General features: G+C 45.3%; 1 protein-coding gene across 12 annotated transcripts in view; it reads left to right on the top strand.

The window, feature by feature from the left end:
- Positions 1 to 22,022, top strand: part of Itpr1 (inositol 1,4,5-trisphosphate receptor type 1) — a 342,412-nt gene that overhangs the window by 258,858 nt on the left and 61,532 nt on the right. For all 12 annotated transcript variants that reach the window (XM_035448428.1, XM_035448429.1, XM_035448427.1 and 9 more), the window contains 7 exons: positions 3,137 to 3,317; positions 5,527 to 5,780; positions 12,009 to 12,209; positions 13,638 to 13,748; positions 16,055 to 16,150; positions 18,880 to 19,002; positions 20,137 to 20,241. In XM_035448428.1, the coding sequence (XP_035304319.1) occupies positions 3,137 to 3,317; positions 5,527 to 5,780; positions 12,009 to 12,209; positions 13,638 to 13,748; positions 16,055 to 16,150; positions 18,880 to 19,002; positions 20,137 to 20,241 (1,071 nt within the window). The remainder of the gene's footprint in view (positions 1 to 3,136; positions 3,318 to 5,526; positions 5,781 to 12,008; positions 12,210 to 13,637; positions 13,749 to 16,054; positions 16,151 to 18,879; positions 19,003 to 20,136; positions 20,242 to 22,022) is intronic.

Genomic DNA, 22,022 nt, shown 5'->3' with positions numbered 1-22,022 from the left:
ATCAGTGGCAGTGTCCAGGGCACGCTAAAGTATTTATCATGCACTATCTTTTAGGGTCTTGAGAACTAACACTCAGCAGGTCCTGGGTTAAGAGGCTGAACAAAAGGTTTCCTCCTGGTGCCTGTTGAAGAAGCCAGTGACACTGACCTCCTGTGAGGGTGGCTCTAAACCTTGAGGTTGGACTTCGAGACCACCACACTGTACTCATTTTGCAGATGAGGAGAGCAAGACATCAGAGACTATTATTTTCTAGAATGACCCTGGTTGGTGGAGCCAAAGCCAGGTGGTGGGCCTGGGATGTGCATCCCATATGCAGTGGGCAGCCCTTTCACCTGGGTAGAGACACAGAAGTATATGAGGGACCTGAGATTGAGACCCACACCATGTATTGCCTTCTCTGTGAAGAGTGACACTCCAGACACAGATTGCACTTCTGTTGATGAAACAGTGGGGAGTGCATCTCTCTCACCTTCTACAGTCAGTCTTTGTCTTGTTCTCTTCATAAAGCTGTCTATAAAGCTCCTTCAGGAGCTGACGGAGGATTGGTATAAATAATGTGAAATAAACAGAGTGGCCAGTTGCAGACATACACAGAAGCCCTTGCCCTTCTCTCATTTCAAGAGAGCTTCCCTTACCCTGGAGGTGTCAGCTGACATCAGCTGGGTTCCCCCCCTGGATGCTGAGCCCTGTGGTTTACAGCAGGGTAGCTAGCTGTGTGCCACCTCTCACTGTTGGGGGGGGGGGATAGATGACAGCCTTCATTTATTTATATATCTTCTTACTTGAAGTATTTTGTTTATCCAAATGACCAGATTGTCCCCATTCTCTTTTAAAGTTGCCCCATGCTAGTACGGCAACTGCATGAATTCTCCTGAGGGCCTGCCTTCAAGTGAGTCCCAGCAGTCTCCCTTGAGTAGCCTCTCGTGTGACCCTGAGTGTGGGAAGTTGTTGTATGGCCTGTGTCCATGGGAAGGCCAGTCCCAGGAATTAAGCAACTGTGGTTTGGTTCTGCATCCTCCCGTGGCTCATTTTATTTGTGGATGTGTTGGCTCCAACTGAGGGCAACCATTAGAACTTGGTTTCTGATATTTAAGCAGTTTTCTAGAACACATTTATTAGATGGCATTTATTTTTGTCAAGTTTGCTTTCCATTGAGGAGAGCTAGTCAAAAGAAGAAACAGAACATGAAGTTCTTGGCATTTTTCTGTCAGATGACTATGGAGAGCCTACTCTATGCTAAGCCTTATCAGGGTGCTGTAGTGGTTGGTGTTGGTCATGGGAATAAGACACCTGCCTTCATGGAGCTTACACTTGGGCACAGCCAGTGAGCAGGTGGATAGTAAATACAACAGTAAGATTTCAGAGCATCTAGTTCCAGTAAGAACAGAACTGGGCATTTGTAAAGAAGCAGTTGACCTGGGCTTTGTGTAGGGATGCCTTCATTATGAAAGTAACCTTGGTGGAGTGACCAGAAGATGAAGAGAGTCTAGCTATGGAGAGAAACAGGCAGTGAAATTAATGTCTGCCACAGAACTGTCTTCCAGGAGACCCTTGTATCTCTTTCTTGGGACAAAAGGATAAGTCTTTAGGTGACCATTGGGTTGGTTGTTGAGTTACTGTGTCTTTTTGTCATCAAGCTGCCAGTGTCATGGTAGGTGAACATTCAGCACCTTTGTGTTCACTCCTGTTTCTCATGTACTTGGCACATTGCCTAGCTGGTGACAGGTTCACAGAAGCAGGTGGGTGATTGGATGAAATGAGAAGAAGCCAGAAAGAAAAGGCAGTAAAGGGCAATGGAGAACACTCCGATATAAACTTAGTTGAAGGGGCAGGGTCTTAGAGGATTCAATGAGCACAGGGTCAAGGAGGTACAGATGGGGCTAGCCACTCAGGAATGATTGAGAGGGAAAAGTCAGAATCAGAGAGTATGCAAAGGACAGGTAGCTCCGGTGTTGTATACAAGAGTGAACCAGAAGTCGAGAATGATGAACAAGAAGAAAGGACACAGCAAGGAAGTACATGCGTGAATTGGACAGATGCTAGTCACTGTGGTTTGTCAGTGGCCAGAGAGCCAGGGTAACTGTATCTGACTGTATCTGACTGGGAGTAGTTGGGTTTTGGGAGACACACATGCAAGAACTAGAGGAGTTAGGGGGGGTTAGGAGCTGAAAGGAAGGTTATAGTGCTTTCCAGCATTGGATGCCTAGGGCTCCCCTGTGTGGGAACTCCCATCTTGCCAGAATCAGGTATGAAGCTGACAGAAAGAGCTCTTGAGAGCAGGAAATACATTGTCTGGAGCTTTGTCTCATTCCTTTGGAAATGAACGTATTGTATTTTTATGTAAATAGCTCACAACAGTGTGGTTCTTGCAAAGGGGGTGAAAGTGAACACTCGTAAATGAAGTAGAGGCACCATATTGTGTTTTCGCATCAACAATATACACTGTTGCTTGCAGTGGGGCCAAAAACAAATGCACATCCACAAGGCGAGCTACCTGGTAATTCTAAACTTCATCTAACAACGCCTTCCTATCCTATTCTTGAAGAATTTGAAGTTGCTCCCACCCACCTCATCACCCTCATAAATTCCTGTCATGTAATCAAATACCTTCCTGAGCGCCTGTGACTCGTACATCTCAGTCTGGCCCATGGGTTCCAGGTCATCCTTACCTATGAATAAGCCCTGTGGAGCAGGCGGCATATTTAACACTCATCGTTTAGAGGGATATGCATAGGAACATGGAGACGACCTGGGACAATGACCTCCCCGCAATAGTAATTAAAACATTTTCCATTTTTGTCGTTTGTGGAGTTGCTGTGTGTGTTGTCCAGAGATGAGAGAAGTGGGTCTTCACTGACCGAATCACAGCCAGCGGGGATGGGGGACTGCTCCAAGTTCAGCAGCTTTTTGGAAGGTTCCTTGTTGAAAAAAAGCTCAGGCCTTAAACTCCAGAGAATCGATATGTGGAGCGGTGTTTAGCCATCATCTAGTCCTCAGTTATTTGTGAGACTAGTGACTGCTTAGGATCTCCATTTAATTTGGGGTCTTAAATGAGTCTGTCTCCCCTGGGCTCGTCACAGTGTTGAGAATCTATCGTTTTTTGTCTTTTTTGTTTTTTTGGTTTTTTCCATGGCAGCATTCCTTTTTCTGCCGGTTGACGGAAGATAAGAAATCAGAGAAGTTCTTCAAGGTCTTTTATGACCGAATGAAGGTGGCCCAGCAGGAAATCAAGGCAACAGTGACTGTGAACACCAGCGACTTGGGAAACAAAAAGAAAGATGATGAAGCGGATAGGGATGCCCCATCCCGGAAGAAAGGTAATAATGCTCTTGGGTCCCTCGAACTGGAGCCTGCAAGGAGCCCTTTATTAGACTGCATGCTTTTCATGACTTGCAGGTTCCAAGATGCGTCCTGACCAGGGCTTTTAGAAAAAAGCCACCACTCTGGTTATAATATCTTCCTTCTAAATGGCCAAGACAAAGCCCTGACACCTGGAAAGGTCTTCATGCTTAATTTCTAAATATTCTTACAAATGCACAGTTTTAATTAGTATGGGTTGTATTAGCTACTTTTTTTTATTATCATTTCTATGGCAAGTACCTTACAAAAGCAGCCTACGGCAGAATGGGCTTATTCTGGACCATGATTTGAGATTGTTGGCTATCATGGCGGGAAAGGCAAGGCAGCAGGGGTGTGAAGCAGCTGGTCACATGGCGCCCATAGTCAGAAAGCAGAGCATGGTGACTGCTGCCGCTAAGCATTTCTCCCATTCATTCAGTTCTCAACACCAGGCAAGGAAATGGTGCCATTCACATTCAGGGCTGTTCCGTATACATCAGTTAACCTAATCTAGAAACTCCCTCACAGACAAGCTCCAAGGTGTCTCCATGGCAACTCTAAATCCTCTCAAGTTGGCAATCATAATTAAGATCCATGAATAATTTTTTACTGTGCTTTTCTGCTTATTGTTAGAGAAAGCTGAGGAAGATACATATATGTCAGGTGACTTCTCTTTATTTTCCAAACTGTGAACTTTTCTCCTATAATCTCCCTGAAGAAAATGTCCTGGGGCTGGGGGTGAGAAACCACAAGTTTAGGAGTCAAACAGCCTTGAGCAAATTAATTAACCACTTTGAGCTTTACTTCTCAAGGCTAGTAGTAGAGTTGTCAATCAAGTAACAATTGACATTTGGAGAATGCTTTTTACAGAGGCTACAGGGTGTTGAGCAATATTTGTGACCTTTAGCCTGTTAGATGCCATAAACACACCTGCACTCCCAACCAAAAATGTCTCCAGGCATTTCCAATTAGCTGCTGGGTTAAGGACAAAGGGAAAAAAAAAATCACCCTATTTGAGAATCCTTAGTCTAGAAGGGGAATAAAAAGAAGAAGAAGAAAAAAAAAAAAAAAAAACTACCAGTTCCTTCCAAGTAGTGACTATAAACCAGGCATGCTCTAGTCAGCTTTCTGTTGCAGTAACAAATACCTGAAGCATATAAACTTAGGACCAGAAAACATCTGTCTGAGTAATTAAGGTCTTGATCTGGTTACTATGGGACCTGCCTTGGGGAAATACATAGCCTCGGGAGCATATAGCAAAGGGTAAAACTATTCACCTCATGGCAGATACTCAGGAGAAACTAAAAAAGACAAGAAAGTTACATAGTCCCCTTCAGAGACACACCATTCTTCTAAACTATCACACACACACACACACACACACACACACACACAACACACACACACACACACACACACACACACACACACACACACACCTCTTAAAGGTTCTGTCACCTAAGTCATTAACACATGGGCCTTTGGAAGCCATTCCTAGATCCAGGCTGTTGTCACGCATTGTTCAAAGTTCTTTACCTCTCAGTCAATTCATGTAAGGCTCAAGTTAAGCCCATACTTATATAAAATGGTTATCTCGATTTTACAGATAAGGAAACTGAGGCACAGATACAGTTGTAAACCAGTGAGCCAGCATCAGAGCCCATGCAGTCTGTGCTCCCATCTGTGATGCCACGGCTGTCTCACAGGGTTATTCTTCAGACCAGATAAGATAATACACACAGAGTGCTTACTCGTGGTATCTTGGCATTTTGCAAGGGGTCAATCCGTTGTCAATCCGGTAACAGTTATTGCTGTTGTGATTAGTATTACATCAAGTCTCTTGGGAACCTCCTAGAAGACACCAATGTACTCACATTTTATGGAGGAGGAAGCTGAGGCTCAGAGCCTTAGGTTATGTGGTCGGCAGAGCCTGCACTAACACTTTTGCCCCATAGCCCAACACAGACCTAAATGACATGTGGAGAACACTATCAAGTTAGCAGGGCTGGGCTCCACATTCATCCTATCTAGAGACTGAGAGGGGATGGTGGCTTCCTGGATTGTTTTTGCCAATCTTACAGATCCCTAGAAAATGTAGGAACCTGCGATTCTGACTGTCCTCTAGAGTATAGAAAATAAAATTTCTGAGGATGTAGCCGTGTTGACTGTCACAAGTTTGCCTTTTAGCCAAAGAGCCCACGACACAGATAACAGAAGAGGTCCGGGATCAGCTCCTGGAAGCATCTGCTGCCACAAGGAAAGCCTTCACCACCTTCCGGAGGGAGGCCGACCCTGATGACCATTACCAATCTGGGGAGGGCACCCAGGCTACAACTGACAAAACCAAGGACGACCTAGAGATGAGTGCAGTCATCACCATCATGCAGCCCATCCTGCGCTTCCTGCAGCTCCTGTGTGAAAACCACAACCGAGATCTGCAGGTGAGAGACTGTATGGTAGCCCTGAGACCTTCAAGAGAGGGGCCAGGCTGTGGGGACCTGGAGCCCTGCAAGAGAGGTTCTTTGTAGGGGACCCAAAGACCTACAGGAGATGGTTCTGGGTTGGGGAATCTGACACTTACAAGTCAGAGCCTGGAGTTGGAGGACCCTGTGATTTGTGAATGATTGACTGGTAGCACAGGAGGTCCCAACATTTGTAGGCAAGGTCCCCGGAGACCTCACCACCTACAGTTGGGAGTGTGGGGTAGATTGGACCACGGTGTCCCACTTCTTCTCATGGTTCAGCTCCTTTCACTTAGACCACCTGGCCTGAACTGAAGATCCAGCATTACTGACTTTCTGATTGACTAATACTGAAAACATAGATGGGTGATCTGTCCTTTCCTGTCTTCAGCAGTGTCTCCACAAGGTCAGACACAACGGCCTCGTTCATTAGGGATGTTGACTCCGAGTGTAGTTAGTGTGCGGAGGCACCTGTGTGGGTACGTCTTATAGCCTGCCACTCTTTGCCACCATTGCCAATGGGTGTTCAGGGAATAATTCGATAGATGAATAGACTATTATATTAAGTATATTTATTAAAGTATATGCTTTTATAAAATCAGGTACATAGACCTAACTGAATATAGTTGTGTGCTGCACAATGATGTTATAGCGTTTAGCAGATCATAATATACAGCAGTGTGTACTACGTGTTCTGGAAGTTTAGTAAGCTGGACTTGAACTTAGGCAGTTGGGAGCTAGAACCTGTGATATTAGCCAGACTCTAAGACAGACACAAGGTGTTATCTCCCTTGCAGTTTTCGTATAACAAAGACTGTTTAGAAAGGGCGGAGGGTGTGCTCCAGAGATCTGCCTCTTTGTTCCCAATCTCTACCCAGAGAAGTATGCTGGAACATGTGGTCCTTGCTGTACTGCTGGGTTTTCCTGTCAACTATTGAACTTGGGGCACCCACCCCTCCTTGTTTGAGTAGTGTTAGGATGGAAAGGAAAAGGGCATCTGCACAGCTCTTAGATGGGCTGTCTCTTCCTAAGGCAAACAAGTCTGCATTGATAGTTCTGCATGTTTAAATAGTGATGATGTGAAAGGAACTGATACAGGCCAAATCTAGCAAGAGGAAGGTACCACCTTTAAATGTTTACATTGCTGACTTTATCCACCAAGTGACTGTGGCTGGACCATTTGTTGTTGCCCCAGCCACCTCCATCATAAAGAAAGGACATTGTTGAAGAGTAATACAGAGCAATGAAATGAACTAGAAGTCTCTAACATTAACACCTCTGATTGCTTTTATTTTTATCTAATTGGTCTAAAGACCCTGAACTTTGAAAAGCAGCTAGGTTTTCGGGTAATCAACTGGCTAAATGGGAACCAGACCTAAATTGAAAGAACTCCCTATAAGATCTACCATTGGCCATGCTGACCCATTGTATGACAAGGTAGTCATGGTAGTCAGTGGTTCCACTTCAGGTGTTGACATTCTGGGGTTGACCTTGTCACCATCTGGTGTGGGATGCTGGCTGACCCTTTGGTTGTCCATTGCTCAAGCTTTACTGCTTCAGGCTTAGACTCCTTAGGCCCAGATGTGCTAGCTAAGGCTTGGCTCAAGTAGAACAAAGCGTTCCTTCCCCAAAGCTCTGAGGTCTGGATATTGTCTCATTGACTGTTACCCTTATGTCTCATGATGATGTCAGTTGTTCCTCTCCTTTTCCAAGCTGTGCCTCATCAGTCATGGGAGAGATCAAGTAAGGGAAGAGTGAGTGATCGGTAGGAATCTAGGCCCAGGCAGCTCAGTTGTAGCATCTTTGGGGCAGTGGCGGGGTGTTGGGATGGGGTGGGGGTGTCCCACTGTTCTGCTAAGCATAGGGATCAGTGAGTGCTCTGTCCTGTTCTTCCATTTGGTGTTACTGGTCACCTCCAACTTCAGGCTCCACAGAGGAATAGGTGGCAGCAGTTCATGTGCACGTGTGGTCGTATGTCACTTATACTGGAGAACACCTGTTCAGCACCCAGTACTAGAGGTGACCAGACTGTCTGGAACAGGAGCCACCAGTGCCAACCAGAGATTGCAATACAGCATGCTAAGTGCTGTAAGGGTTTGCCCAGCTAATATTTGCAGAGTTCCCAGCTCACCAACAGAGGATGCCTTGAGTAGAACCCTCCCTCCCCACTCTACATGTCAAGAGGCAGTCAGTGCTGATAGGTTGGTGCTGAGCTGGCTTCTGGTTTCCCTCTTCCTCTCTCCCTCCTTCTCCCCCATGCCTGTGTTCCTTGGGTGAGAGAATAGAAACAGGTTTTAATTGCAAATTCACCATTTCTTACTGATAGTCTTCAGAATTATAGTCTTATACTTTATCTTTTGATATAACTCTCCTTCCACCTTATGCCCTAAGGATCCCTGAAGAGAAGTAGCTTTTAATGAAGTCATTATACTGCCCTGGAGGGAAACTCTCTCTCTCTCTCTCTCTCTCTCCTATGTGTGTACACTCTCGTGTGTGTGTGTGTATGTGTGTAGTACGTATTCACATATTTTAAAAAGACCTAGCAACTTAAGCATTTGAAGGTACCTAACGATTTTCCAATTAGGCGGTTCCAGAGACCTTTTCTCTTAACCATAGAATCCTTTGTTTGAAGACATCTTCTTCGGAAATGGACTAAGATGAGCAGAAGAGAGCAAAATGGCCCTGTTGCAAGTAGAAACTAGAGTGTCCCAGAGCCTTCCTCCTTGGCCCTCATCTTGTAGGAGCTCTAGAGTGCATGGGGGTCATTCCTGGGAACCTCAGGTGTCTGCAGGGCCCTATGGTGCTCTTGGACCACGGCTTTGATTGGGGGTGGGGTAGGTGAGAATCATCTTTTGAAAACTCCTACAATGTGTACCAAAGTACATGTCATCTCAACGTAGTCATGTAAAAATCAGTTTAAAAAATGGTAAAAAGAAAGAAACATGGTTCCCCACAAATCGGGGGAACCTGTTGCACTGCCATTGTATTTGTGAGAAACCAGTTCTCAAAATGACATTATGTAGGATGTACCTACTCAGGATGCCACCCGTTGGCAGAGTCCCTGGGTAGATGGTAGGGTTCTGGCAATTTTTCTTACAGCTGCCAGGCAGGAGTGGTCGGCTCCCGGTTGCAAGGAAATACAGATCTTCTCAGAGAGAGGAAGCCCCGGCCTTCTAAGGCAGCGGTTCCTGGGCTCATGCCAGTTTCTTGTCATATTTATAACCTTGACTTTCCTGTTGGTAGATTTTCAGTGGAGAGAAAGCTACTGACTTTGGCCCTGCCAAATGGGCCATTGCTGCCTTGAACAAGCCCTGCTTAGTCAGAAACCTGATGAAGGACTGCCCTTTCACCAGTTCGTGTGGTTTTCAGTATTTGCTGAGCCAAGGCCTGAGCTTCCCCTTCCCCAGGTTAAAGGCCAAAGGCTACACGAGCATAGACCTGGAAACCTTTCTCTTCCTCACCCATCTTCACCCACCCCTTGCCCTCCTGAAAAGACCAGGGTTTCTTCATGCTGACAGAACAAAGTGGTGTGTGCTAAAAGTGGATTGTCAAAGCTTCACTGGGCTTCTCAGTGAAAAGCATGTCTGTTTGTTTTGTAAAAGACAGAAGGAAATAGATCTGAGTTAGGACAAGGAGAGCCCAGGTTAACATTGCAAAAACCATGAAAGATGATGGCCTTCAATGGGGACCCCATAAACTGGGATCCTTCTTTGTCCTCTTTTTTTTTTTCTGTAAATTCACTTGAATTCAGATTATTGCAACCAGTTTTAACAAAGCTCCTATTAGTCACCAACCCTGTATAAGCTGCGTGCAACTCTGAGCTGTGGTTATGGCTCTCAGTGTTGCCGAGGGACCTTAAGTGTAGATCCTGCATGGCCCACCTGGTGCATAGAAAGCAGAAAGGCATCCTTCTCGGCTCCCATCTCATAAGATGGGGGTGCTTCAGAGGCAGGCAGGACTTCCCGGACAAAGTGACTTTATACCGCATCTTGAAGGAAGGAGAGTCAGGAGAGAGGCCAGGAGAGTGGGTCAGACAGAGGGGATATGGTATGGGAGCCCCAGAGGCAAGAAAGTGGTGTACTCAGAGAATAAGGAGTTAATTGCTGCTACTAGAGAATACTGTGGCTGGAGCAGTGACATCATGCAGCAGAGAGGATCATACTAGGAGCAGTAATGTCACCATAATGGGCCTCAGAGGGATGCTATGAGTTTGCATCTTAAGCATCCCTATCCTTTTGATGCCTGGGCTGAGGACCCTCTACCCTGCCAGCCCTTTAAAGAGGAAGCACCTTCCTTTAGTCATCACAGGAAGGGAGAAACTGGCTGAAACTCTCCATTGCCTTCCTGGAGCCCTCTAAAAAAGAGTCACTTACACTTAGTCCCACAGGGTAGGACTCCCTAAGTAATCAGTCCTTCCTCTGTATCCCACCAGAACTGGACCTGTGTTATTGAGTGAAAAGGACTGAGATTAAATTGGAGGGCTGGGGTGCTGCTGAGTTAGCCATTTGTCTACTTACCTACTTTTAACCTGTGCCTTCATGGTGCTTCTGTTGCTCAAGTCATTCATGAATAAATCCTCTTCATAAGTCTCCTAATGACATTAGGTATCTAAATAAGAGTTGTATCTATTCTATCCACAGAGAACTGTTCCCCCCCCCTTACTCTGTTTAGGAATGTTTGGTGCAAATTTGAATATATATTACACAGCAATCAGCATGATTATAAATCTGCTTTTTTGTAACCTACAGTATAACCTAGAGATCTTTCCATGTTGGCATGCCAGGACCTACTCAATGTTTCTAATTCATACTACAGAATCTTACAGGTATACTATATTTTTTTAGCTGCTCCCCAGTTGGTAGGCATTTAGGTTGCTTCCATTTCTCCACTGTTGTAAACAGTGTTATCACGAATGGCCAGTATATATTTTGTGGATAGAAGTGGATTTGCCACATCAAAACTTATGCCCACTTTGCCTTTCTATCTTTTTCCTTTCTAATTTCTAGTGTAAACATTGCCTACTTTCTAACTCTGAGCTATAAAGAATATTGTAGTTGATTTGTGCCTCATTACAGAAGCAGTCTCAGATTTGTGCCCCTTCATCAAAATCCCTGGCTTTACCGGGTTACTTGGGTGTTACTTTCCATGTCTTGTTGAGGAAGGATCTTGCTGTGTGTCTTTTGGAGAGCACATAGATAAACACATATGTATGAACACACACATGTGTGTGCACAGATTTACTCACTCTCACCCCTTATTTAGTAATGGAAATGGTCAAACAAGCTAATCCTGGTTTTCTTCCTGGCACCTCGCTATAGCCAAGCCAGTGATGGACCCAGGGGCCTCATGCATGCTAAGCAAGCTGTCTGCCTCTGTGCTAAGTTCCAAGCCATGACACCCACCTCTAACATCTCATTTTGTGGTGAACCGTACTTAGTACTAGTTTTGTGTGTTCAGCACGCAGTCCACTCTGTCATCTTTAAATATAACCACAACCCTCTAACCACCCAGTGAGAAGGGGGTAGGCAAGGGTAAAGGAAGAAATAAACAGAGGGGTGGGGAGATGGTTCAGTTGGTAAAATGCTTGTCATGCAACTATGAAGACCAGAGTTCAGATCTCTGGCACTCCTGTAAAAAGCTAGGCATAGCAATGCATGCCAGTAATCCTAGCACACAAGAGTCCCCCGTGCTCACTGGGCAGCCAGCCTGGGTAAATAGGTGAACTCCAGGTTCAGTAAAGGATTCTGCCTCAGTAAAGTGGAGAGCAGTCAAGGAAGATAACCCAACATTGACCACTGGCTGCCATGCACAAATGTATACATGTTCATGTACAGCCACAAGCATGCATGCATGCACACACATGAACACACCCACCACATGTTCATATATACCCAGATTAATTTTGTTAGAAGAGTAAGTGGAAATATGAGAATTCATACCAAAAGAACCTGAAATGGATCTCCAAGAGAATTTCTCCTTCCCTGAATCTCATATGGACACATTGGAGAAAAAGTCACAGGGTTGTAGCCATAGACCAAGGCCACAGGTTGACTGTCCCTGGGCCATGAAGTCTCTTCTGTCCCATGTTGTACCTGTCTTCATAGCAGCTGATCAGTTCAGGATTGCCTATTAGAGACAATCAAAGTAGCAGTATGGATGACCTCTCCCCTCTTCTCTTTGTCTTTGTTCCCTCATGCCCCATTGCAGAATTTCCTTCGTTGCCAAAATAATAAGACCAACTACAATTTGGTGTGTGAGACACTGCAGTTTCTGGACTGTATCTGTGGGAGCACAACTGGAGGCCTTGGGCTCCTCGGACTGTACATAAATGAGAAGAACGTAGCACTTATCAACCAAACCCTGGAGAGTCTGACTGAATACTGTCAAGGGCCTTGCCACGAGAACCAGGTAATTCTGTTCACAGTCTTGGATGAGAGCAAGACATATTTATTATCTAGAAGAGTTCACAGAGAAGGATTCAGAAGACACATTACAACTACCCGTCAATCTTCGGGTGCTTATAAGACAAGAGGCCCTTCTCCAGCAGTGGAGAAGTTTCCATGTGCTTTCTCATAAACCAGAACTTTACTCAGTGAATGAGTGGGCTTGACCATGTCTTGGCTTGGCTCAGTCTAGTTTGGTTTGGTTTAAATATCCAATCATAACTTGGATATTTAGGGGTAAGTAATAAAGTGGGAATTAATTAGCACCTGAGAAGAGTGACCTGTTCTACATACTAGAAAAGATCAAAAGGTGACTCCTTGGAACTCCTCGAAACCTAGCTAGAGAGAAACACTTGCTTTCTGTGAAACAATCTGGAAGAAGAGAATGTTTGTAGTTGAGATTTAACACCGTGGACTTCTGGGAAAGGAAAGACAAGCTAGTCTTGACTGACCTCCCAAGAAGTGTAATTTTGGAGTGGAGCCCAATGTTTTTCTTTTTTCTTAAGTAGACTCATTGCTCATTCATGGCATCTGGAAGATTCTATGAGTTTGCACTTCAGGACCAGAACAATTGTGATTTTTAACTCCAGATGGTAGTTCCTTCCTGGCTTGAAATGGTTAGTTCTAAGCCCCAAGGCCAGGGAAATTGTGAGGCTCTGAGTTAGTTGAGGAAGGCGGGACATTCACTTCAAGGGAAGGAGTTTAAAGCAGACAGCTCATTGGCTGTGAAAACCCTAGTCCCAGTGTGAGAACATTTTGGTAGATCCGCTTCCTTCCCCGATGAAGGAGATGGGATAGTTCTAGTTATGAGAAAGAACAAAGAAATGCAAGGGTTCTGGAGCTGTGGATATAAGTTAACTTTCCTGCTACACCAAGGCCAATTGAAAGGAACAGACTAGAGGTGTGTTCTGTAGTCAAGGATCTTGCTCAGGGGAAGCTGATCCATTTTGATACCGTGCAAACTGAGCCAGAAGCTTGCTTTCCAAACGTAAGCCTTAAGTAGAAGAACCAAACTCACAAGATGAGTGACAGAGAGAGAACGGAACACAATTTTAAAGGGGAAAGGGGCTCAGATCCTGGTATCAGTCACACACCATATTTTCCTCTAAGAACAAAGCCGATTGCACGGCACTATTTGGATTAGACTCAGCCAATTTATCAGTTAGGGTGTATGGGGACTTTCCTACTGTTTACTGTTAATTCTGAAACTAGAGATCTTCATCTGTCTTTTATTTTTACCACTTTCTCACGGAAAATTGCACTCTCCCCAAGTGGCATTATGGGAGTGGTAAGCATTGTGTTGAAATAGCCGTTTAGCCTGTTGCCCTTTGACGTCTGATTTATGGCCAGCATTTGTGTAAGTGCCTGTTGTTGTGTATGTCTGTTTACCCAGAACTGCATTGCCACCCACGAGTCCAATGGCATCGATATTATCACAGCCCTCATCCTCAATGACATCAACCCGCTGGGAAAGAAGAGAATGGACCTCGTGTTAGAATTGAAGGCAAGTGGAGACTGACAGCTAGAGGCGACAACCTTTGGGAAAAAGTCAATTTATGCTTTGCCTGGCATGTGACATGGTGTTGCGAAACCAAATACCAAAGACAGTTCTGTTTAACTGAACAAATGACCCACATTGCACAGTCTGACCTAAAAAAGCAGAACTTCACTCTTTCCAAAGAAGGGAGAGGGTACCAGCTTTTCACTTAGGTCACCTAGAATGAAGAGCTGTCACCAGAACTGAGAAATTCAAAAAGCACCCAAAGAACGAAAAGTCTGAAATCTGAAATCCAGTGAGGGCTGAGAGGGAGAAGAGAAACCCTGTTCCTCTATCATTTCTGATCTTGCTGCTTTAAGTGGGAGGGGCAGTTGAAGAATGGTACAGCTTACCCCTTCGAGTGTCACCAGTAATCAATTTTTACTTAGTCAGGAGGCACCTTTTTCTGTTCTGTCATTGACTTGGCAGAAGGATGGCTTAAAATAAGAATGTGCCTATACACTCTCCTTATATGTTCTGTGGATTGTTACGAGTGGGAGACTGTAGCTGCCAACCCTGCAGCAGCCCCAGCATTTAATGCCCCGTAAAAATAGTTTTATAGAGTTAAATGGTGACTTCAAGGTGCTTTACTCTGTGGGGTTTACTAATGGACAGACTATTCCTGTGGGTCTATGAGCCGTGCCCTAACTCTCGTCCCTGTTTGGTGGTTTTTAGAAGTGCTCAAAGACTTAAAATATTCAGTTTTGAGAACTGAACTTGCAGCCCAGCCTGATATGACGCTGTTTGGACATGGGTTAGCCTCTCTGAGCACATTTTGTCTTCTGCTGTTCCCACATTTAGGGCATGTTGAGATCCATGCTCTCTCTTACGCCCATAGGCGGGAGTAAGTACCCTGTCATGACTGTGAGAAGCCTTGAACTCCAGAGTCCAGCTGAAAGGCTCACCTGTGTGTGCTGCATAAAGGAAGGGAAGCAAGGCCTCAGGAAGACAGTAACACAGACTCTCCCAGAAACTGCATGGTTAATTTTATTTTTCCTTTAGTATTTAGAGCTGGGAGTCCAAACTCCTGGTTGATTTGAGCATATGGTTTAGATGGAATTTTTTAGCGCTGTTTTTCTCCTTCTGATAAATACTTTATACTTGACTTGAATATCATTCAAGCACTCGTATGGCTATCATTTATCAGAAAGTACACGACGAGCGTCTGAAATAGACTGAGACATCCATGTGTTTCTGGTTGACATTTCAGTGTCTTTGGCAATGAATTCGGTAGTCTGAGGATTGGGGTAGAAACAGGTGAGAGCTCAGCCACTGGGCTGAACTTCTGTGACCGAAGCTGGGGAGGAAAAATGTCTCTATTCCTGATCCCCAGGAGGAAGGAAAGTACAAATGTCTGAGATCCATATACAAAGAAGTGTGTAAATTGCAGACCTGGGGCCTCAAATGAGATTAAGCCAAGAAATGCCAGGTGTGGACACATGGACATTGTTAATGTAATTGGAAGTTATATCTTGGTGGATGTGAAGTATTCCTCTGGGCCAGTTTTACTAACTAATAGCATATGTATTCAATGATACTAGGAGATATGAAAGCTGGTGGATTTTAAGATAGGGAGAAATTATATTTATCGCCTGTCATCTCTGGCCCACAATAACAAAATATTTAAGAAAAAGAAAGATTGTATCTGTACTGAACATGTATATACCTTTTACCTTATTCTTACTCCCCAAATGGTATACTCTGATTGTTGGCCCAGCACTTATACCATATCAGTTCTTACGAATAATATATAAATGAAGTAGACAAAAAATATAGAGAGATTATATGCAAATGCTATTCCATTTTATTTGAGGCTTGAGCATCTGAGAATCTGGAAACCATGGGATCCCCTGTAGATATAGAGAGAAGACCACACCCACAAGCACTTATGTATAAATTGTCTATTTCTGCTAGAACTGTTGTGGGGTTTACTAGCTGACAGACCAGTCCAGGAGCAGTGTCTTATTAAGTGTGCTTCTGCCCAATCTCTCACCCCTGTTCTGGGGCTCCAGGGGATGTCAAAGATTCCAAAATTATAATACATGTCCAAGAAATACAGGCTTCTTAGACCCAAGCCAGACTCTACACACATGCTTCTGAGGTCCCGAGAAGCACTCCCTGTGCCTGGTGGAGATACTCTGGAATGTACTTGCCATGGGGTGGATCTGTCTGTCTAGCCAGGGTGCACACCCATGTCAGCAGCTGGGCACATATGTCTAGGTGGTTGCCCTGGCAGCTCCTCCATATTTCTTTCCCTGGTTCTCTCCATTTAGAACAATGCTTCGAAGCTACTCCTGGCCATCATGGAAAGCAGGCACGATAGTGAAAATGCAGAGAGGATTCTGTACAACATGAGGCCCAAGGAGCTGGTGAGTTGTGACTGGCACAAAAAAAACCTCAGAGCAAAGCTTGAGACAGACTAAAGGACCTGCTTCTTTGAGCTTCTGAAAACATTCCCCAAATCAAAAGTACCAAGGGTCACTTAACCCAGGCCTGTGACTGGGTAGGGAAGTATGCCAGTGGACATGGGGTATTTCACCTTGTTATGCCAGCACAGGTGACATATAGTAGCTTCCCTCCCATTTGCTCGCTCATGGAGAACTGTGCAGTGGGTGAGTCTGGGTTCAGGTCCATAGCTCAGTGCTGTGACTGTGTCACCTTAGGTAGCTCTTTTTTCTGAGCTGCACTGTCCTGATCTGTAAAAGAGAAAGTAACATTGCTTACATTGAAGGGCTGTTTCAAAGTCTAGAACACAAGAGTCACATCAAACCTTTAGCACAGTACCTGCCATGTAGTCCTTTATGACCTGAGGTCCATTTCCTTCTCTTTGTTCATTATTAGGTGAGTGTTCTACCACTGAGCTTCATTCCCATCTCTTGGGTTTGGTTGTTGTATGGGGTCACAGGGGAGTAGGAGGTTGAGACACAGTCCCATGCAGTTCAGGCTGGCCTCAAACTCACTAACTGAGGCTGTCCTTGAACTCTGGGTCCTCCACCTCCACCTCCCAAGTACTGGGGTTATGGGTGTATACCACCGTTCCCTGACAGCCTTGGTTGTCTGAAATGATGACTTTCTATACCCCAGCTGGCCTTAATCTCATGATCACTTTACTTCATACGCTGGGATTACACATAGCCCCCCGCCACATCTTTTTAGGACTTACAAGTTAACATCTGTTCTTGGTGCCAGTAGTCTGAACAACAGGAGAGTCTATTTTGAATGTTGATGTTTGGTTTTTGTTTTCTTAAAACATGACCTGGTTTATTTTCAAAGAGCAACATTCATGATGGGCTGTGAATTCCATGTTGGGAGTTGGTGGTGGGAACTCTGAAAGGAGCACTGTTCAAGGATGGGTGATATGAATTGAGTCTATTTGGACATTTCCCCCATGCAAATAAACTGTAAGTGACAGATTTAAATGAGGGCATTAAAATATTCCTGCCTCTCAGTGACCTGAATGTGCACTAGAGACCAGACCAAAGTCCCTTTATGTATTCCTTTAAATAAAAGTTCACAGCAGCCTGGCTCTTTGATCCCAGAGGTCAGGGAATGAGTTCTCAGCAGAGACAGGAGTCTCTGCAAGTTTACATAACAGCTTATGTAACTGGGGTAACTGGGTATCTAAGGGTCACAATATCTAGTATAGTCAGAATGGTCTTGTATAGAACCCATTTTGGCTCTTATGAATCAGGAATGTGTCCTGGCTCTTCAAGACTGTCTTGGGTAGAGGACAACCCCTCACTATGGCTGCCACCAACTCCTGGATTCCCTCTTGTAGTTCGAGAATATTATTCTGCATCATAGGAAGGTTCAAGTCTTTTTGGAGTAAACAGGGTTCTAAGAAGACAAACAGGAAGACAGCTTGGATATCCAGAACACATCCGTGTGTGTACATGTATGCATGCATATGTGTGCATGCACTTACCCATGCACTTTGCATATATAACATGCTAGGTTTGGTTTCAGAAATGCTGGGAAAACTAGCTCAGAGAGTGAGGGTCTCATCTCCAAAGTTACATCTAGCATCTGAGCCACTGTCAGTACAGAATGGGGGGCTCTATCCAGGCTTCATCATGGATCATGAGAAAGTCTCAAATAATGGCTAGTGGCAATGAAGCAGGTGCCCCCAGGCTGCAATACCTTCTGAACCATCAAAAGAAATGATTAATTCTTAGTATAACTGAGCATATTTATTCTTGGTGTTTGAGTTATTAAATTCTGAATGATATGTTTATTTAGGGAAGCTTGGCAGGGTGCTGAGAGCCAGGGGATAGATTCAGATATGTAAGCAGCCCCAGCCCCTGCAGCCTGGGAACCAAAGTGAGTGAGAACAGTCAACAGGTAGTAAAATGCTCTAAGAAGTATACCACTAGGTTATGAGGAGTCCTAGAGTCAGGCAGGCAGCTGTGGAGGGTAGTGACCAAGTTCAAATCCTAGCTCATTAACCATGACCTTAGCAATGTTCTTTTATCTCTCTATTTCTGCATCTATAAAGGAGTAGAAGTTTCTGAGACCTCATAAAACGTTTGTGAGCATTACACTTTAACAGACGTGAGCGCACTGAGCACAGCGTGACACAGAGCACAGGTTTTCAGCAAGTGATGCTGCCCCATGCATGGGGTAGGGCCTGGGGCACTAGACTCAGAAAGGAATTGTACTATGTTCCCAAAAGTTGCATATGTAGAATTCAAAAGCAGGCTCTCTTTTTTCCACTGTGGGTACCAGAATCCAGACTCGAGTTTTCAGACTTGCATGGCAAAGCCCTTTTATCCCATGAACCATCTTCTCACCAACCCTCCCCCTGCTGCCTGTCAAGGTGTTTTTATAACCACCATCAACTTCTAAAGCAGAAAGATATAAACCAGCCACTGAATGTTGGTCGGTCCAAGTGGAGAGAATGAACTTCTCCTATCCGTGAAGGTCGACTGGTATTATAACTCAGGAGTCTGGAGCCGTATCCAAGCCTGGCGGGATGAGATATATAGTCCTTGGTGAGCAGTGACTGCTCCACTAGTAGGGACAGCTGGCTAAGTGCTGTAGATGCCAGTCCTGCATGGGTCACCCCCTGAGTCAGATCACCTCTTGTCCCTTCTCAAAGGTGGAGGTGATCAAGAAAGCCTACATGCAAGGTGAAGTAGAATTTGAGGATGGGGAAAATGGTGAGGATGGAGCTGCCTCCCCCAGGAACGTGGGCCACAACATCTACATCCTCGCTCACCAGGTACAGCCCTCCCTCTCTTGCCCTCCTAGACACCACCAGCATCCTAAGATGCCCAGACACTGGCCCTTCCTGGAAAGCTTTCTCCCAGCACTGGTTGTACCCATGGCTTGCAGGTGTGTTTGGCCACCTGCCTCGAGGGGCTGAAGTCCAGGACTCTGCCATTTTCTCAGTGTGGTAGGCCAGGGACTTGGAAATCCCCGTACTCTGTATACACATCTACCCTTGAGCAGTGACACTGGGTGCTTTGTCTGGAGCTGCTGAAAGGAGTCTTAGGCATTTTATAAATACTAATGAATCCCTCTTGAGCCTCCTTGCCTATCACATTTGGGGATCTGTGGGAACCTGTCCTTACAATTTCCTTTTGTTTGCCTTTCTGGGTGATACTTTCTGCCCTGACGCCAAAATGCCGTATTTCATAATCTCTTCCCAAGTGGCTTGGTTTTTGAAGTTGCTGCTGCTTTGGGTATGCTGGTGTGCCTTCAGCTTTTGGGTGGGGATAGGCAAGCTCTAGCCCAGCTGGAGACTGACATGTATTGTCCTTAGCCCCTTTTAAACTTGGGTACAGCACCTGGGTGTTGCACAGTGAAGGCAAGAGGGAGGCTTGAAGCTGCCAGGTCCCTGCCCCTGCATATCTACCGAAGGGTTTCAAACACTTCCCTGTCCCATGTCACCTCCATACTTAGCATCTAGCATCCAAAAGGGTTTCTGAATAGTCCCAGAGTGGAGGCTCAATGGGGCGCACAGAAAATCTCATGTCCCTCCTGCCTGGCTTAAGAAATCATAGAAAATGGGGGATTCTGTATGGGCATGAGCCATCCATTCTTTCATGTCACACTCCCAAAATAGCCTCTGTGCAACGTGGAGCTGAGCAGAAAGGAGCAAGCCTGTTGGTACCTTGGCCTTTGGCTTACTGCCGGTCATTGTGCATTTTAAAGTCTGAGTACTTGCCTAGCATGCGCAATGCTGGTCGTGGTGGTGGTCACCTGTAAAATCAAAAGTTTAAGGTCATCCTCAGCTTCATAGCAAGTTCAAGGCCAGCCTGAGATACACGAGACCCTGTGTCAAAGAAATAAACCTAGAGTTTAAAAGCTCTTAGAATCCTTGATACCCATTTTCTCTTTGCTTGTGTTCTAGTTGGCTCGGCACAACAAGGAACTTCAAACCATGCTGAAACCTGGAGGCCAAGTGGATGGTGATGAAGCTTTGGAGTTCTATGCAAAGCACACAGCACAAATAGAGGTAAACCAACAAGTCAAGCCATGAACTGGGGGTGGGGGCGGGGCCTGGACCTTCGGTGGAAGCACCCTGTATCAGGGTTGGCATGTTCTCACTGTTCTGAGCAATAAACATGGTGGAGTGCTTCCTGTTTACGAGGTTTCCCTATTAGGTACTGGATTTCCAGTGATGGCCAAACGTATCATGATTACTGCTTAAGGGGGAGACACACTAATCGGGTCCATATAGATTTAATTACAGATTCTAGCTAGCACGTAAAACAAGTATGCAGGGTTGAGGAGATAGCTCAGTTGATAAAGCATTTATCATGCAAGCACAAGGACCCACTTCACCTCTGAGAAACCACATAAAAAAATCCAGATGTAGTGTCATGCACTATAATCCCAGTGCTGGGAAGGCAGAATTAGGCAGATGCCTGGGCTTTCTTGGCCTCCTTGAGGGACCATTAGTCAATGAGAGACCCTGCCTCCAAAACGAAAGGGGGAATGGACGGGGGAAAAGTGCCTGATAAATGATACCCAAGTTGACTCTGGCATATATATTTATATATACACACACACTAGCACATACGAGCATATACATACCCAAAGTCTATCAGAGGGACCTGCTGTAGATTATAGTGACCCAGGAGGTCTTAACTGAAGAAATGGCATCAAATACAGGGTGAAAGAACACAGGATTGAAATGGGCAGTACTCAGAGGGAGGAGCTTTTCTGATCTCCACAAGGAAAACCACAGGTAAGGGGTGCCGCTGGAGAAGGTGTGTATGGCTAGTGAGTCAAGGGGGAAATGGCGCCAGATAAGGAAAGGAGGCAACACAGGGAATCCAAAGCTTACACACTCTCCTGGGAAGAAGTCTACTCTTTACCCTCAGAGCATTGGAACTGCTAGCATTTCGCCCATGGAGCCTCACCATCCTCTATGCATTTTACATGGGACAAAACACTCTCACCGTCCTTCTGAAGTGTGTGGCATCACATCTGTGGCAAATAAGCTCTTCAGTAAGGCTCAGTGAGGATGAACCAAACCTTTTCTAGCTCTCACTGTCACAGCTGGAGTTTTAGTCTCAGGCTGTCCGGCCCCTGAGTAATGTGGTGCACTTCATATCATCTGCATCGTCTTTTAGCATCTGAAAGGAAACATGTCTGGCTCCAGGATCTAGGTAGTCGGGATGCTGTACCTTGTTTTACTGAGAATCTAATATCAATATCGGAAGAGAGATTTGGAAGAGCTAAGAGTCGTTGGACAGAATAACACATTCAGAATGAAGGCTTTTCAGGAATCTATTCTTACCTGCTGTCTCAGGTCATCCCAATAAAATGCTTCATTTGACCAACTCAATGGCCATGCCAAATGTATGTGAACATGTAGTCCTGATTTATTGATCATGGCCAGAAGCTTGACCAGCTCTGTCCTCTGGATCCCTTAGGAAACAAGCTTGGCAGTACGGTTGGGAGGGAACTGGAGTCTGACAAAGTCTCTTACTACTACAGGTAGAGAAGTAATACTAGTCTGTCTCCTGACTCCCACTGCTAAACAATGGAAATTTAAACACTGTTGCTAGCCTCCAAATCATGCCCTTGGCTGACCAGGACCCTCCCTTTGGTTCCCCCCCCCCCAGGTTCTGTATGCAGATCCAGGGTACTGTGTCATAGCTGCCTGGGGCTTTGCTAGCAGACTCAAGAGTCTTCATGCTTCAGCTATAGAATGGAATTCTTGCCAGAGATCTTCCCTCCCTTTGCCTCCTGAAGCCTGCTTGCTAAACATCTCTTTTGTGCTTAGGT

The sequence above is a fragment of the Cricetulus griseus genome, chromosome 8, assembly GCF_003668045.3.
Source record: "Cricetulus griseus strain 17A/GY chromosome 8, alternate assembly CriGri-PICRH-1.0, whole genome shotgun sequence".
Lineage (NCBI taxonomy): Eukaryota > Metazoa > Chordata > Mammalia > Rodentia > Cricetidae > Cricetulus > Cricetulus griseus.
This window is presented reverse-complemented; position numbering and strand designations above follow the sequence as displayed.